We start from the raw sequence: 19,853 nt of genomic DNA, 5'->3' as shown, positions 1-19,853 counted from the left end.
ATGATAGACGATAATGAAGTTATTAAACATTTTTAATATTTTTGAAGTAATGTCAAAATAATGACATTATACTGATAGTGAGTGGAGCGCATCATTCTAATCCCTCATTCCGTCATTTAAAGTACGTAACAAGAAGGTTTTATACTAACAGTTATTACTGGCATTTAAGTCAATAAGTGAAGTATACCTACTCTATTGTCATTGCTCTAAAGTTTATTTTCACTTGACTCTGAAGAAAAAAGAAAAACATGCAGAATGCGACGCCTAAAGAAAATCTCTGTCCCTTTCTAAAAGTTGCCATACAGGAAAAAAATACTTTTTGCTTTCAATTGTTAACAATAATTAAATAATATTTTTTTACTATGGAAATTTGAGCCGTAGCAAAATGCCGGGACGGTGCTAGAACGATGATGGTCACCCTAATATAGTTTGTGCGGAAAGAGAAGAGTCGTGTAATGTATGGGGCCCAATACATTTCACGACTCTTCTCTTTCCGAATAGACTCTAGAACAGTGGTTCCTAACCTGGGGGTATTTACCCCCCTGGGGGTAAACCTGGTATTTTGCGGGGGTAATAAGCTAACCTAATATAACAATACAACGAACGTACACGATTTATTTTATATTACCATTGGGAGGAGGGGTAAAATCAGGTTCCCTAGTTAGTCATAGGGGTGACCGGACTGAAAAGGTTAGGAACCACTGCTCTAGAAAGACGGAGTTCTCCCACGACCGATTAGAGTCTAACCACTATAATATATAAGAGCTACAAAAAATAAATAAAATAGGTAAAACATTTATTTTTAGACAAGAAAGGCACACAGATACATACTTCACAGATTAACATACATAATTATAAATTTCATTAACTTAAAATTAAACAGTATTATGGCGACAGAACGGCGGCGTGGTTCCGTTGAATCGTCTACTCTTGTGTCCGATTCGCGGAACCTCCGAAACACTACACCCTTCGGCCAGAAGTCTGCGCACTCGATGGTCCCCTGCAGCGGTCGCTGCACGCGCATCACATAAGAGTTGAAGTGCACGTAGTGGCGCGATCGAAACTGGAACACCTTCAGCGTGTAACCGGTCTTCTGGTGTAGATATGTACTCCACCTCTCTAGCAGCCGTGGCGGTGTAATGCAGGCGCGACACATACAGTGCAACACTGGGTGTAGCAATCTGCAAGCCGGAATTAGGCGGCTCGGCGGTATCACACTGTCTTACGAGGCGCCGTACTCGTCTTCTTCTTTCTTAACACCAGTGTTAAATCCTCCTCATCAACAATGGCACCAGGGAGCTTTCCTTAGGAGCAGTTCTCTCTTCAGTACCCGAGCAGTAGTTCTTTCAGTACGTCAAGTATGGAGCTTATTGAGATATTTATGCATTCTTACTACGCAGGTTGAGCAAACTTATCGACTATCGTGGTCAGAGTCTATCTTCTTCGGCACGTTTTTTTAGATGTGAGACGTGATCTAAATATATTATGTATAATATTATATTAGTTACACTAATGAGTGAAGCAAATCCTTTCAGTCTGTCATTCTGTCTGACATAAATTGTTTGTTATCTTCGTTGCCATGGTTACGTCAAAACATTTTCAAACACACAGCGAGTGATGACTGCCCTCGACAAATTATACACACATTCATACGTAAAGACAAATTAACCCAGGGCTGTTTGAGTCAGCAAAATCCTAACCACTTGGTTTCGTAATATTATACTTTTAAACTTTTAATTGCATCTCAACTACTTATCCAAAGACAAGAATACTGAGTATTATACACAAACCATGCATTGCACATACACGTGTGGGGTATCATATAAAAGCAGATTAAGTAAATCAAAATGTTTCTTTTTTAATGTTTAAACTGCAAATATTTTAATGAAATAAAGTAAAATATGTAATTCTGAGCAACAAAAACGTTAGAGGAATTAGTCAAGAATCTTTTCTGTGTAAAATAATGCGATTTGATTATTTAGATTTTAAAGCCAAACGTTCATCTTCTGGGGGTCGGTTATCTTTTGTGCCACTACCACTGACTTAGTATTAGAAATAGACACACAGAGCGGAACACAAACATCAACAAAATGTGGGTCAGAATGACACTAGCGGCAAATTTGCATTGATGATAAAAACGCTTACGTAAATTTTGAGTCAAGATAAATGTTTTGTACGGAAAAGAACATACTGTCGTAAGCATTAAGTGTCAAATTTGTAAACATTACTACCAACACTGTTAAAACTTTAAGGCCGATGGCACTAAACGTAACTTCACCTTTGTATTTACGTCAAACGAGAATAATGAACGAATGGAGTCCCTTTGGTACATTTTAATAGGTATTACTGTACAGAAAAACCAAAGTAATAAATGAAACAAATTTAATTTGATCGGGAGTTCAAATAAAATTAATTCATGGTAACAACCCGTGTAAGTTATCATAAAACAAATTTATTTTTAATAACTAAGTATACGTCTTTAAATACTATTTTCCTTGAAATAAATTCAATTTATTAAATAACTGTGTATTTTAGATCTATATAATACTCTTCGCACTTTCGTTCTTTGCAATATAGTGCACGGGGACATTCAGGTCGCTACTGGTACTGATTGGTTATGGTCTTTATCAAAAAAATCCTGTGGTCGTCACTGTGTTCAGACAGGTTTAACATTTACAGTTAGTCGATGTAAGCCCTTATTGGTGGTGTATATGTCGGAAACAGGGAAATGCGCCGAACACACAAGTGCCGTTTTGCCTTGTTTAAAACTGCATCACCCCTATCTCTTGCTATAATAGCAGTCCACTCTGCACGTCGCATAGGTTTTCTTGGAAATCTTGAATTTAAACATAATATTATATCTTATGAATTCCATATAAAAATAAAAAAGTAATGACCTCACATCGACTCATTAGATTTTTGTTCCTTCACATCCCTTCTTTGGGACTAACAAAATAATTTATTCAAAACCATGAAATTACCACCAGATTACATAAATTATGTAATGCTATCCAAAGAACTAACCGAAAGAAATACATTCCATGCTTTTTCCTTGTTTTATCATTGTTGTTTTTGCATATTTTTACGACCATTTTACGACATTGTTGACAACTTCACATTAGAGCGGTCCATACAAGACTAAACGAAAAAGTAACGCGTGATCTGTTTTAACGTTACTTTTGCGGGGCCATTTGTTGCGGCTGATTGGGTATCCAGTTCTTATTCTATATCAATGGCCACTACCCTAAATCATTTTCTAACTACCTATCTCTGTTTCTCCATTTTTCTGTCTCATCAAGCATAGAGTTACGAGTACGACAATATAGTATGGTTAAGACAGGTTAGAAGAATTGGAACCGTTGATTGAATACTTAGGTTTTTGTGTTCTTCAAAGCGTACTCTATAACAAAACTAAGCCAAACGGTTAGGAAAATAATAACTTAAAACTCCCCGTGAAAAGTAATGATGTAAAATACTGATAAGTGTGTGGGGAGATTTAAGACTATCATGACCGGACTGGACCAAATGCTGGAGTTTCATTACAAGTTATGTCAGATTCATGATAGTGTCGGGGCCGTATTAAGACTATCGTGACCGGACTGGACCAAACGCTGGAGTTTCATTACAAGTCATGTCAGATTCATGATAGTGTCGGGGCCGTATAAGCATCGTGTTGCGCGAACCTTGCGAGGCGCGCCGGCAATAGATTATAGTACAACATTGCTGGCAAGTACATTAAATTATTGGCTATTATTTTTTGAGAAAAGCACCTCGGCCGGAATACATGAATAGATAGAATTACCGGATGAAATCTTGAAAACTAAATACTTTATGGATTATAACTTAAACAATACCTATATTTAATTACACAAACGGGTCTAACGCGATATAATTTCATTGTTTTTACCTTTAATTCCGACGTTTCAGCTGAGTTGCACCAGCTGTGGTCACGGAAAGACTTAAACAATACCTTTGGACAGAGATTTGTCAGATTGTGTTATACTCACCGCAATACTAATTGGCGACTGAAGTCATAATGCTTATCTCCTTTACCATTGTTGAGACCAACTAAGTGTGAAAGAGATGGTATTATGACCTCAGTCGCCAGTTGGTATTGCGACTACTATAATATTGGCACCAATGAAAAGGGCAATGTTATGAGTATGAGACTCGTTATCTTGCGACTAACAATAAGATACCTCAGTAGCGCATTGTAGCTACTAATATGCAGTCGAAAAGTTTCCAAAACTGTTAAATTTCCTGATGGTAATTTTTCGAGAACTCATATTTATATACGGGAATAGAAATTTTCCATTTTTTCAAGAATGTTATGAAATAAAATTATATTCAAGTCCTTTGTGTGTTGTGAAAAGTTTTTGTGGAAACTTTCCGCAACACACTTCACATTCACATAAGTTTCGAAGTGATTTTACTATTAGACAGGCTATGTAGCGCTAGCTGTCGAAACACAGTGACTACAAGAGAACTGACTTCTTATACATAATATATATATATATATGTAATATGATAGGGAAGTCAACAAAAATCAGCATTGTTTGTGGCGAATAACGTGTTGATACGCTCGTTATCAATGTTTATCACGATATTTATCGCTAGCATTTTATATTCAATGCATAATTATGGAATAAATGCTGTGCTTATGCAGTTAGTTTTCTTTTATCACCTTGTTTATTTATGCACGATGTTATGAATTATGATATAAATAAAGTGTGGTCATGGAAAAAATCTGGCCTTGCATGATATGGTAAATCTGAATGTGCATATTCAAACGGCACTTTTTTTTAATAGTTTGCGGATATCGAACTACATGATAAAAATACAATCACAATATATCGTTACATTGTCTGTGTGTATTTTATCATTATTATATGTATAATACCACGGTCCGTGATGGATAAACTGTTGGTTCTTAATTGTATTATGTAACATCTTTGTACACCGTTAAACAATAAATCTTATCTTATCTTACCATACCTATATTTTTTTTATCCAGCGTCTTCTGACAGTCTTTACCAAATTTTCCTGTTAAAATATGTATTTTAATTTTTATCCATTGTATCCAAATTATACATTGTATTTTCATAACTAAAAAAAAATCTCATTTTCTTCAAATTGAGGTAGTTCAGAGTGTTGCCCTCAAATGTGAAAGTTTGGCAGGTTTTTAATGCTTTTATTGTAAATTTTTAATATAAGTTATCTCAAAATAAATAAATAATAATTAAAAAGCTGTTATTCAATAACTAATGTGCCCCATAGCCAGTATTCAGTTGATCAAAATTATTTGATCATAAAATCAGAAAGCTGCACGTACAGGCATGTCGTATTAATTTCAGTATAATCATATTTAAATGGCCCGATTAAATTTAATAACTTGCTCCACCCGAAGTTATATTGATACATTATTAATTTTAGTGAGTATTATAATTGTAGTTGGACTTAATTAACGATGAATGCCACTGCTAACAATATATAAATTACATACCTATTTTTAAACTTGTCTAGTTCTGCCCGATTTCCGTGATACCGTGAATCCCGATATCGGATATCGGTATCGGGTGGAAAGGGAGGAGGGAGGCCTTTGCCCAGGAGTGGGACACTCTAGGCTCATAAATAATTACGTTTGTGAAACAACACCAAAACCAAGTTTTTATTGAAATTTATTGCTTAACTATCGTTACAAAACTGATAGAATCACTTTTCTTAACAACTCACGCTTATTGGGTACTTACACTATTTTCTGAAAACTCCCATCAAGCTTCTTATATCTTAATATAGTTATATTCATACAAACGTACACTTTTCCTCTCTGGACATTAACATTATTGAAAATATTATGACACCAATTGATGTATATGAACCACAGCTATGCCACTACGTTCGAATTTTTAATTATTATAAGAGTATTAGGAGTATCTAAAAAATTGTATGAAATCTGTTTTTCGCTCCTATTTAATTATTACTATAAAAAAATCCTAAAATGTCAAATTTAGGGTCATATATGGTTAATATATATCAAATTATATAAAAATATTTTCCATAATTTCAATATTCAGAGAGGAAAATGGGGACTACGTTGTATGGAGAAACGGTCCCTTTTCCTCTTAAAGTCCGCGTTTAAACTTGTACTAGAGCAACTACGGAGAGTAACAAAAATAAATGAAAACTAGACTTCCTTCGAAGTGTTGCTCAAAATAAATAGCTATGAAATAATAAACGATATTAAATAAATAGCTATGAAATAATAAAGATGTTAATTAAATAGCTATGAAATAATAAACGATGTTAAATAAATAGCTATGAAATAATAAACTATGTTAAATAAAATTGTACGTTTGTGTGTGGAAACAAAATGCCCGTATAAATCGAGAAATAAGTCTGGGAGCGGCTTTCAGTTCTTCTTGACAATCATGGAAACGTACGAACGTGTCTTGCTATTTCAGTCAGTCTCGGTACAAAAAGTACTGAGATTGAATGAAGTAGCATGACAAATACGAACGTTTCCAAGAAAGTACGATGTAAAACAATTATGCACTACATCTGTAACATGGTTAGTAGACGGCCCAAATATAAAATGGGAAAAATAAATCAGTCCAGAGCACGTAACCATGGCAACGAGTGACAAAAAAAAATTCACCCATTTGTACAGTTTGATTATTACGTAAGACGAGCCCCGTTGATCGTGTCTTCTTTCTTCTTTTATTTAACTTCACATGTAGATCTAATTAATTCAATATTTGCAAGCAACACATTATTGTTAGAAAACGTGACATATCGCGTACACTTAACTTAATTATTTGTCTTATTCATATGTAGGTATTGTTATTATTGTAACCGAACGGGTTCTTAGTATTTAAACCGACAGTTAACTAACAATTGACCACGACAAGTTTGCAACGATTTTGATAGCACACGCAGTGCAAGTGTTATTTTAAACGTCAAACTTCTATGAAATTATGACATATAAATATCACTTGCACTGCATATGCTATGAAAATGGTTGCGGACTTACCTCGGTCTAACTTTACCTATTACAAATGTAAATTAATCCACATAAAAAATATTTAAAAACAACCCATTGTGCCAATCAGTCCAATCACTGACCCAGTTCCTCCAGAACTAACCTCGACCTCGTTGCTAAACTATAATCAATGTTCACAGGTGACATCACACAAAAGGGCTATGAGAAGAAACGGACCCGGCTGCTCGCGCCCTACCAGCAGCAGCCTCAAGGTACGTCTGGCTACACTGCGAAATCGTATTTTTACTGGAGGAAATACGCCCTGACGCCGGAAACTGAAAATTACTTTGCTATCGTAACACAATAGAACGATTTGGGACTTATAGTCTGGGGCTTGCTGAACGTGTGCAATATTTATTTTGGCGTATTTTCTTGAGTATTTTGTATATGTCATAACTAACATCGCCTAATACTAATCGAAGAAAGTCGCGTGTCAGAATGCTTGGAGGTAAGGCTGGGTGACTATCGAGATATTTAGGGAGTATTTTTTTCATAACCAGTAATTAAACGCTGTAAAATCCATGTAATACCACATCGAAATGCATTATTTAAACTGCCAACGTGTTTAAGTTTGTCTAAGCTAACTCAGCACTGAATTTGACGTTATAATGTGTATTAGTGCCACAATAAACTTTTTATATTCATAGAAGTTTGATTAAAATAAGTGGGTACTTTCCTCTACTTAAAATAAATTATTTCACACTGTGCACGAAATAAAACACCAGATAATTATTAGAAAAAACATAGATAGCAGTTATTTTTAACCACAATTTCCTTCGAGCAACACGGAAGGGAGGCGGCATTCGCACTATTTCCCCTCTGCCGAGGTACAAGATTAGCGCGTCAATCTAATCTAGCGCGGGTAATAAAACTAGTTGCACTTGGATTTTTCACTAGACCGAGTCCAGACGCGCGCCTGAACACTGCTGCACAAAAATGCCTGTTTGCTCGGTTTTTTGTTATAAAAAGAGGTCAGGGACATCAAATTTACAAAAAGAAAGTGTTACATTTCACATGTAATATTTTTTTTTACATATCATACGTTTAATTACATTCAACACACAATTATTATATTTTAGTCTCATGTAATTGTTGGATTTATCGATTTTGCTCGCTCAGTACAAATTGTGGATCGGTCGAGCGACAAATCCGACTTCTCATCTCTCAGAATACAATAACATACTTCAACGAAAATGTGTTAGTGTGCGTGTTGTGACACTTGTCACTCGTCCGTACACAAAAAGAGATCGAGGTTTGCAAGATTTGTCTTTGACGTGTGTCATTTTCTATGTATTTGTGTCGTCATTACAGATTGGATTTTGTATGTAAGTGTGTGAGAAGTGCGACTGTGTGCACCTTTCCCCCCGCGAAAAATGGCAGAAAGATTTGTACGGTGAGATAATCGCTTGGGCCCCTCCCTTCCGATGTGTCGGAAGCCGGTGTTGCTCGAAGACAATTTCTATTTAAAACGGATTGAAATAAAAAAAAGTAGGTGAGTTGACCGTGGCGTCACTATACTCGTTTTCATATAAATTCCATATTAGCAAATCGTTTTGACAGTTCTAAAAAAGAAGCTGATTTGACTAGTAGGAAAGTAGCCAATTGTTTATGATGAAACTTCCATTGCACTTCCACACTTTATCATTACAAAGTCTGTTCAGAGTTAGCTTGGTCCTGGGTCTAAACTCTAGTAACAACATTTATGGTAAAAATATAATAAATAGTATGAAACCTTCTTATCCGTTTTGATTATCTTTTTTATTTATGACATTACTAAGATTCTGACTTGTGCCAAATGTCATCATTGCCGCACATTTTCAAACAAATTGTCAAAAGCACTGCCAATGATTAATACAGTATGTTTCTTTTTGTTGTCGATTATTGGAAATTACTTTTGTTTGATAATTTATTTTTTTATCTTTTGTTCTAATTATAAAAATATTACCGTTAGAGCATTTCTGAGAAGTAACCCTACTTGGGATTTCAGGGTTTGTACAATGGCTAAGGTCACGTTTTATATTGCAGTTATATATTTATAACTGCAATAAGTATATATTTTTAAACTCATAAAATGTCAATAATAGTCCTTTACACAATGATACTGTTCGTAATGTGTGTGTTCGTGTGTGCGCTATGCGAGTGATTTTATATTGTACTCGGAAAAGGAGAGGTAATCTAGAAATAAATAGAACGCCAACTATATCTCCGGGCATTCTGAGAACGCGTACAGTACACGTGCCGTAGGTTCTCTGGGTTTGATAAAATATAAAATACAACGTATTATTGACACTTTTTCTATTTCTTGAGCTTTAAGCTGCTGGAATATTTATGATCATTGTCATTACTTCTGGTCTAAATTGGATGTTTATATTTTACTTAAACCCCAAGGACGTACGAGTACAACATCTCAGGGACCCAGCGGTCTGCGTTTGTCATTCGATTGATTCTCGCTTGTCCCTATGGTTATAGACAGCGATAACCGAGCGACAAGTGAGAAGACTAACTAACTAGCTTCACTGTACGTCAAGGTCGCGGTAAGTGTCGCTGGGGTCAAGTGTCAATTGGCCGCTAAGATGGACACTGGACAATCGCGAAACGATGACGCCTCGATTCCGCAACTGGGGTCAAACTGGCAGGGCACAGAATCTGGATAGCTCACTTGTAACTAAACTAATCTGTACCTTGTTACGTCGACATAGCGTCTACAATTGGGCAATTGTGGTTCGTATTTGGACCGGGTGCAATGAACCTCGGTATAGTATAGAGAAGCAGTATGTACGTATGAAGTTGATAGATACTTACTGTCTTCTTTCTCCGGGCGCATCGGTTTGTGCGTTGATGAAATGATTGGGACCAGCAAATAGACTATTGGGAGTACTAAAAGTAACTTGGGCCTAATATTTATTTATTCTTTTAATAGAGAATAAGCTTGTGGTACATTCGGATCTTAAATATACAATTATTTAATTTGATATCTTTGTTACGTCGTACACAGTCACACACATGACAGAATAACGTCAGAGACTAAAACCACATTACTACAGGCTAGCCTACACCGGACCCAAGATAGAGCTTGGAGAGCACTGGTGAAGAGTGTCCACAGTCGTCACGTCCCTCAGTCATGAGGATACGACAAAGAAGGAGACACTGAAAAATAAAATCCTTAGTCTCACATTGTTCTCATTGGAATGAATTTTGAAAAGAGAAAAGATTTGTCAAGTTGTAGAGCAGTTAGTCCATATAACGACTACGGAGAACAGTGCTGACCGAAAGAGAATTTCTGCAAATGGGAACGCAAATGACGTCTATATTCAAGTGACAGCACTTCAAAGTAAATATATCTGCCCCTGTCCTAATACATTTTGAGACTGGATTAAATATATGGTTATCTATAACAATAGAGTTAGTTACATCCGATGTGCTAGTTACCGAGTTCCATTGCCTGCCCGCAACGGTTCGCTTACTAAATTAATCACCGACCTTCAACAAAAAAAAACCTGATTTACTAATGTAACCAATGGTCCAGTGTCCATCGATAGCGCTGTTTCGTTTTCTCCTATGTTTGTTTGTATATTTTTTATCCTTATCAGGCAGTACGCGTTTGTAATACATCTCAGAGAAAGTTGGCTGGCCACTAGATAATATCGATTGGTAATTTTTGCTGGCTCACATCTCATTTCGCATATGTGTGCAAATAATCTCTGGCAGTACTATATATAAAAACAAAATGGCGTCGGTTGGCAAAAAAAACTCATTGAGTTACTTATAAAATTTAACTTAAGGTCGCGCGTTCTCAAGATATTCTTATATAAGTCTTCGCAGATTTCTTGCATGTTTTGTTTGTCAACTAACGTAATCTTTTTGATATATAACAATATACAATTCTTAAAAACATTTTGTGATTAGCAAAAATTACCATCGGATAAAAACGGTACTGCTTTTTTGTGTTCGGTTTAGTTGGTGACCACACGCACAGTAACCACACTTCACGGTACTCCAATAACAGCACACTCAATTAGAGTAACACTAATGGGCACCATCCGTATCGCCCGATTTGTTTAAATGACTGCTATATGTCTTGATAATAGGCTATATCATGGACATTCTTCAGTAATAAATATATTTTTTTATAAAGTTACACATAAATGACTACGTGATGGGCATGCTATAATATTTTCTTACTGCAAAAAGTATAATGCAGTTCTCTCATACAATTTTATTGGTACAGTTCTACAATTACCTGTCTGCGATAATTTAAGATTAATGAAGTAACTCAAACTCAACGGCATTGTACATTATGTTCGCATCTATATATAAAATTAAAGATACCTACTTAAGTATCCGATCGTTTGAAACAAGTGTCTTATGTCTTTAACATACGAACGGGACGGGAACGGGTCTTTTTCATGGTCTACTGTTTTTTTTTATCAATATGGTGCATCTGTTGATGTCGCAATTTCTGTAACTGAAACATTCACATATCATATTAAGTATTAATCTGTTCTCCCTCCAAGCCCTTGTAGCGTACAGCCCACATCAATAATATTAGGACTATATGGGTGTCTATAGTCTAAAACAAGTTTTGACAAGCCACCGACAATGTTTCATATATTCCCTAGCACCTCGATGTATCAGACGTCAACTGTACCTAAACATAACGCAGGCAGACTAACGTTGTGTCGATCGATGACTCCTGTCGAAACAGTCTCCGGACTAGGGCTCGCGGTCGAGTCCGTGTTTCGTTTACACGTTTCGAATACCCGTTTCCGAATAACACGTACACGGTTTTCTGGCCCGTTCCGCACGTGTAATTAAGAAACGTGTAATTAAGATCCGTCTCCACGGATAAACGGGTATTCGAAGAAACGGATCTTATTTACCCGTGGCTCCGGACACGTCCTTGACGAGTAGCGAAGGAACGAACCGGCGCGGCGTACTTAAGAGTCAGATTAGTAGACAAAAGACTCATGACGAGTTTCCGTCATATTTAACCTTATTCCGTGGTTCACAGAGTCGAAATTCAATAAACGGTTTACAGAACCCTTTTTGACCAGGTAGTTTTTGCTTGCAATGTTGCAAATACGAGTAGAAAATTAGAAATACAATAGGTATACCTATGCTAGTTATCAAAATAGTATTTTATGTAAGACTTCAAATACTAATACTTTATGGTTTATTAATATAACTTGATAGCAATAAATTTAAAGTGCTTAAAAAAATAAAAGCAATAAAGAGTATAAAGACTTTACGTTAAAATCTGGCCATGCATGATCTGGTAGGTGGTGGTAGGTAAGTATACAATATTCTTACCAATTGCATATTTTTAAACAGTTCTTATATTTTTAATAATTTGTATTCTGTATATTGTATGTGTGAGTTTTTACGAATATATTCAGTCAATAAGAAATGTACATTTTTAATCAAATTATTTTTTAAGTTACGTAAGCCAGACATCTTAGTATTATTATAGTAAACCACGTAAAAATTAATAAATACAGTGTAAACTCTATATAACGACACTGAAGGGACTGCGGATTTTTCGACGTTAAGTATAGAGAGTGGTTGTTAAATGGAGTGAAATAAAAAGGTCATCTTACTATTCTAAATATTCTAATGTATCTGTTTATAATATACTTAGGACACATTTTGCACAAGAAGAACATTCATTTCATACAAATAACAACGCCTATTAATTTATAACGTGTAACATCTTGTCAAAAGTCTAGTGCCCGAGGTAAACATGTGCAAGTTGATCATACAAAAACAAAAGACAAATTTTCTTAGAATCTCCGGTACGTCAGTCGAAGTAAACACGTGCTAGATAATAAAACAACAAAACAGCAAACAAAAAAACGTACACAGCTGCAGTTTTTATCAATTTCGGCAACTTAGAAAGTATTTCTTAATGATGTATTATGCCGTATTGTTGTCGTTAAATAGAGTGAGAGTCACGCTATATAGAGTGTATTACTGTATAGAAAACAAGGTAAACCAACCAAAGTCAAGCAATATCGACATTTTAAGGAGTTTGTCGTTAAATCGAGTGACGTTATAAAGAGTTTATACTGTAATCATGTGTATCTGCCAATAAGTAATGTATTTACAACTTTTAATATAATTTAGTATGAATTTATGAAAAGTAAGACTTTTCTTAAATTAATTATCTTATTATCATATAAAATGAACTTTAAGACTGTACTAATAAATATTATTTACAATTTTAGCAACAAAACAACAAAACGATTTTAAATTAAAGTAACTTGGAAAGACTGTATTTTACGAATTGGCCGACTAAGTGGCGAACTGGAGTCATACCTACTTACCTAAACACAATATCTTAAAAGTCATATTTATTTCGTGTTCATTTGCTTCGATACATTTGCTTCTTTAATTTTAGCCGCTGCATTTGTTACAATTTCATATATGTGTAGACAGGTTCTCCTTATTACACCGACATAAAGCTTATAATTAGCTATGGCAGTTCTGATAATGGTTTGGGACGCTACTTGTTTTCGGCGATATCAGACAAAAGGGTATTGGAAAACAACACGTTCTAAAGTTCTAATGAATGGAACACCACCGGCCGGCATTTATTACCTGAGCACTAGTGTGAAAGTAACCCCAGTCAACATGAATGATTACCAATTTTGTCCACTTAAGTCTTACTAGACCTTGCATACCCAGAGCTAGAGCATTGATTAGCTCAAACTGTTTCGGATCCGTTCGGGCCGGTCTTAAGTACCCGTGTAAAGGGAGATACGTATCTGAGAAACGTTTCTTGGGAACGGTTCTTGGATACGTATCCGGATCTCGGCGGTTCCGTGTAAACCGTGTTCTTAGCACCGCCGGTCTTAAGAACACGGGTATTCGTTTCGGCGTGTAACACGGATGCCGGGAGCCCTACTCCGGACAGTTTCCCAACCGAACCTGATCTGCGACAGCCTAAGCTGTTCCTAATATAGAGGTCATGCTTATATTGGTCGTTTGAGGCCTCAAGCTCCGTAGGAGCTAGCAGCTAAAATATATTTACGGTGGCTCGTCGCTTTAGCGTTCTAGTCGCTTACTCCCGGTACGCAAAGGAAACACAGAATATTAGCTTATCGGGCGATGGCTGACGCGAAAATTGAATTTCCCTCTTGCCTCCAGGACGAGACGATGTAATTATAATTCATATGTTTATAAACCGTCTTGCTACATCTAAAGGGGCCCACTGATTAACAGTCCGCCGGACGGTATCGGCGTGTTAGGTGTTCGGAACTGTCAAAATTTTGTTCTAACTGACAGGCCGATACCGTCCGGGGGACTGTTAATCAGTGGGCCCCTTAAAGGGCGTCGCGTTCAGTTCATACAGTTCACGAAGGCCATTGACAGAGCTTAAAAGCTAATACTGATCCTCTGAAGGTATTATTCGCTCTATATTACATGAGGGTCAAATTAAGACCTACTGCTCTTACTTTTCTTAACAACTCACGCTAATTGGATACACTATTTTCTGAAAACTCCCAGAAGCGTGGCTCTCTTGACATCCCGTTAACTTGTTAACTAGGACTATTTATTGAAAAGTGCGGCGGCGTTATAGAGTAGTGCAGAGGAAAGTCTTTATATCCTCGATTGATAGCCAAAACTTACTTAAATACGAATATTTACCTCTTAAAAACGGTATTTATTCCGATGTGTCAAGGATCACTTTAATCCAAATGCTACGAAAAAACGCCCCAGTGAAGTCGACGCTGCAAGTGTCAACGTTAAGCCGATTCGGTCTGACCATTTTTTGGAGCCTAAACTAGATTTGCTTGTGGACCGACGCTACAATTGTTTGGTCACGTGGATGGGGTCCTATATGCTCGACATTCACGCCGGACATAGAACAGGCGAGGGAAAATAGAATTATGGAAATTTGTGTCGTATTTTTTCGTGCAGATTTATGGGGTTATTCATAAACGCCTATCAAATCTAACAAACGTTTGTTTTGTTTTGACATTAGCGTTTTTTAGAAAGAGAGAAAATTTAACAAAGTTTTGCTAAGTTTTATAATTATTGGTTGGCAATAAGTTCCGTAAAACTTATATGACACTTTAAAAATCGTTTTACTAGCCTTTTGTACCTAACTGACCATATTTAGAGACGTTCTTATTGCAACGAAATAAGGTATATTTTAATTAGTTAATTTGTACAGGTACGCGTAACTAAAATCTCCCAGCATCAATTGCAGAACGGACGTGGCAAATGCCAAGTGGAGTGCATCGGTCAAGCGCTCGCTTGCATACTACCGGAGTGAATCAAACGGTAGCAGCAAACATTCATAGATTACAATACTCGGTACAGTCGCCATCAGATATTTCGGACTGGCCCAGGTGGGCCATTTTTATTTAGTTGTAGTTTTATTTTATTTCGATGAAATTTGGTGGATTTATACAGGGTATCCCATAAGTGACACGTCACAGTGACACTGAAGGTAGAGCAGGCCAAGAGGACCCAAACCAACTTAACATGACCCCAGTAAAAGTGGCACGCACGGTTTTCGAGTTATTGCCAAATTAAGGTTTTTCATGAATTTTTACCGATTTTTAACATTGTTAGTGCTAGTGTGCACTCGGAAAGGTCTCGAAGTTAGTTTTTTTATGTGTACGGCATCATAAATAGTTAATTAAGATAACAGAATAGGTATTTGATCGATAAACAATGTAAAATGCAAAAAAGTACTGGTTTGATCTTGAATTAAATTCACAGCGAAACATTAATTTCGACTTTGACCACCTGTCGTGAAAAAAAAACTACTAGTAAAGTAATGAGCAAATTACGTCAAGCTATTGAGCATGTTATGCAGATTCAAAAATGGTATGACACATGTACCTTCCTGCAATAAAATAGGAATTATTATCATCTTTCGAAAGCCTCATAAAAAATAACTTAAAACTAGAAAATCTGCAATCCGTTGCTACTTAGTAAAAATAACGATTTATGTTAAGATTTATGTAACTCTGGATACAGAAATAAAAAATCGCCTATTCAGTATTTGCCGAATGCCTAAAAGAAAGAGATGGAAAATGTTTCTCTCCCTTTTTAAGGATATCATTGAGTTGATAAAGGTTCAAAGAAAATAAAATACTGCAGGTTGAAGTTTAATCAATTTATTAAAATAATTTAATTTTACAATAGGAGCTCGAATTGTTCTTCCCCGGCTCGTATGCACGCTTTGCACCGTCTTGTAAAACTTCAAGTTAATTTCCTTAAATTAATTTCGGATATGTTTCGTGCTGCCTCGAACATACGCCGCTGTATCCAGAGTTACATAAATCTTAACATAAATCGTTATTTTTACTAAGTAGCAACGGATTGCAGATTTCCTAGTTTTAAGTTATTTTTTATGAGGCTTTCGAAAGATGATAATAATTTCTATTTTATTGCAGGAAGGTAGATGTGTCATACCATTTTTGAATCTGCATAACATGCTCAATAGCTTGACGTTATTTGCGCATTACTTTACTAGTAATTTTTTTTCACGACAGGTGGTCAAAGTCGAAATTAATGTTTCGCTGTGAATTTAATTCAAGATGAAACCAGTACTTTTTTGCATTTTACATTGTTTATCGATCAAATACCTATTCTGTTATCTTAATTAACTATTTATGATGCCGTACACATAAAAAAAACTAACTTCGAGACCTTTCCAAGTGCACACTGGCACTAACAATGTTAAAAACGGTCAAAATTCATGATAAACCTTAATTTGGCAATAACTCGAAAACCGTGCCACTTTTACTGGGGTCATGTTAAGTTGGTTTGGGTCCTCTTGGCCTGATCTACCTCCAGTGTCACTTATGGGACACCCTGTAGAGATCCCTATTCCGAACAAAATAAGCGCAATTTTACTATATATCCTACAAAATCTTCAAATCGACTTAACCTGTGGATTAATCTAGGGTCTAGGGTTAGGGCTAGGGCATCTAGGCTTGAGGCATTCTAATGAAGTAATGACCTTATTATAAAGAACCTTGATAATGCTAAATTATTGGTAGAGCGTAAATGTCGTTCCCTCATTGTTAGTATTGTCCAATTGTCGTCAGTTTTCGTCAAGATTACCAACCCACTTGAATAAACAAATTTAAACAGATAACTTATAAATTAGATAACTTCCAGTTGAACTTTCTTGCACCGGGTCTTTCGTGCACTGCGTATTAACCAACGCATATACGTGCACCTTTGGAGTTCACATACACGTTGGTTATGGGGCCCACTATTAACTAGAAAAAAAGTAATCGAGTGCCCCTAAGCACGTTTACAACATACTCGTAGTACATTACGCGTAACTGTGCGTGAAAAATTACTTCTCATCTCCTTTCGTGACTGTAAATGCAACAATCTTTCAATATCATGCCTCATGCATTACGCGTACGCGTAAGATTTTAACATAATATTACGCACTGTGTACCCATTAGTGGGGTTCACTCACACCGAACGGTACCCGCGCGGCAGCTTTGCAGCACTAAAACGCTTCACCTTACTTAAAATTCAGTAACTTAAGATAGGAACGCAGCTAATATACCTATGTTAGACACGTTAGAGATATCTGCATCTCACTTTTACGTACTGATGCGTCCCTGTCATCAGTTACTGAAATAAGTAAGGTGTGTGCACTTATAATAATATAAGGAACATATAAGAGAAGAACTGTTTTTAGGATAAGAAAGAACTCCGCAGAAGTAAGCCGGAAACGTGAGCTAGGTTTTAGCACAGAGATGTTCTCCACAGCATAGTATGAGACGGTGGCAGGATTTTTATATTGTCACGTTTGCTGTCTCGCGAAGTGTAGCGTGCGTAAACGAGATTTGAATGACACTGTTACAGTCACTGTCCCTCTTTCTACGTGATCGTGCAGATCAGAGGGCCTGCCGCGTAAAACGAAAATGGAAATTTCGCTATAGATAATCTGCAGATTTTCCCCTCTGTTGCTCTTCCTTATGCGTGCGATAGTGGAGCAGATAATAAAATTTGGATTTTCGTTTTTCGCGGTAGCTCCTCAGTTGCCATAAAACTGCAGTTCACGTAAGCGTGTACCCTCGTCGCACAAGACCGTTCGGTAGACGCGCACCCGACTAATTGTATCGTTATCTGCTTTGCGTGAGATGCACTGCCTTTTTTACTCTAGTGAAATTTAACTAGCATCGTAAAACATAATTATTAATAAACATAAATACTGAGGCGCTGGCATACATAGTTAATTACAGGCATGATACATAGCCCTGTTTACACGGAAGAACGGAGAATAGTCAAACCTGAAAAAAAACTTTATTTTTTTTACATGGTGACGAAAAATCTGTACTATTTTAGCATTATAATGAACTCGATAGAATTACATAAATCGTCACAACATAGAAGTTTATAAATCGTCACACAATTCATTGAAACAACTGCGGTTGAAGTGAACTAATAATTGCAATTTGTGGTTTATTGGAATAATTTGGGTGACTCTTTGTCTAGTCATAGTCTCTGACCGCATATTGCATAATTACAAAACTCCACTGTGTCTCCACATTATTTCAGGTGGTCTCGTACGAATAGTATGAGAGCGCGCCCGTTTAATTTAGTTGCATCCACCTCACGTGCTGTAATGTAAATGTAACTCATGTTATTCATAAATATGTATTTTTAAGTATGTACTTAGAGTAAGGAAGTTTGCACAAAATGCCTATGCGTGGCCTCGTGGCCTTCGTAAACGCTCCATAAAGTCTATTGATTGTCACAAAATCCCTACGGGGTGTTTGTTACCTGTTCACACTTAAACTCGTACATGAAAATTAGTATGGAGATAGAGTCCCGGGACTCCCGGGGAAGGCCATATAGTTCTCTCCCTTGTGGGCCCATAGTTCAGAGCCGGTAAACGCTACTAACACTTAGTAGTATGTTGTTGGGTATAGTATTAGGGCCCCAAGACTGCCGTGAGACAGTGGCTCATGACACCTACAATACCTACATCAGCGTAATGACGCCATCCAAATGGCCTGGAAGCTATGGCAGGGTGGACTTCGTGCCGAATACTGAATTTTCCACCCAAACGAGGCGGGAGTGATTTTTATGACGTCATTGTGCTGAAGAGGATGGCTTGTGCCACTGTATGCCCACAGTTTTTGGGGTTTCAATACCGCGCCTAACAATGTACTAAAAATTTATATTGGTTATCGGCTCTGAATTATCTCTTAGACCGTTCCCTATAAGGCATATGACTAATAAGATATGAGTTGACTACTCGAGATATAAAAATGAAGAAACTTAATTTAGAATTACATGAGGTTAAAATTTCTTCAATTTTATATCTCGAGTTATCAACTTCTTCCCGCAGTGTACCGATTTATCACAAAAATAATTCTACGCAGACAAGTCGCGGGCAGCGAGTCATGAATGTATCCGCGTGTTGTGCAATGGACGCATCGTTTTAATTGTAATTAGCGTTTGTGTACACATTATTGTACATGTGCAATTAACGGCACTTGTCGGGCGATATCGCGGTCGGCCGGTTTAGGCATTGGCCATGGCACTGGCTTATTTATAGTGGCCGTGCATAGTTGCCAGGCCCCTGTTTGTAATTTTTTTGAATTTGGGAAAATTTATGTTATTTCTACACAGAATCACGTGCTCTGGAGGGTTTCCTTTATTGTAATTAAAATTGTTTTCTTTCTTAAAATCATTAGCATTAAAGATACTGATATTCAAAACCTATGTTTTTTAAATTTAAACCTATAGGTAAGTAAGATATTTCTTCCGGTTTTAAATTTTACCTTCTTTAATTTCTACAAGAAAGCGGGGGTTTACGAGG

General features: G+C 36.6%; 1 protein-coding gene across 3 annotated transcripts in view; it reads left to right on the top strand.

The window, feature by feature from the left end:
• The window catches only part of LOC134804037 (disco-interacting protein 2), a 136,569-nt gene that overhangs the window by 9,395 nt on the left and 107,321 nt on the right, over window positions 1-19,853 (top strand). For all 3 annotated transcript variants that reach the window (XM_063776911.1, XM_063776910.1, XM_063776909.1), the window contains exon 2: window positions 7,180-7,251. In XM_063776911.1, the coding sequence (XP_063632981.1) occupies window positions 7,180-7,251 (72 nt within the window). The remainder of the gene's footprint in view (window positions 1-7,179; window positions 7,252-19,853) is intronic.

This window comes from Cydia splendana, chromosome Z, assembly GCF_910591565.1.
Source record: "Cydia splendana chromosome Z, ilCydSple1.2, whole genome shotgun sequence".
Lineage (NCBI taxonomy): Eukaryota > Metazoa > Arthropoda > Insecta > Lepidoptera > Tortricidae > Cydia > Cydia splendana.
This window is presented reverse-complemented; position numbering and strand designations above follow the sequence as displayed.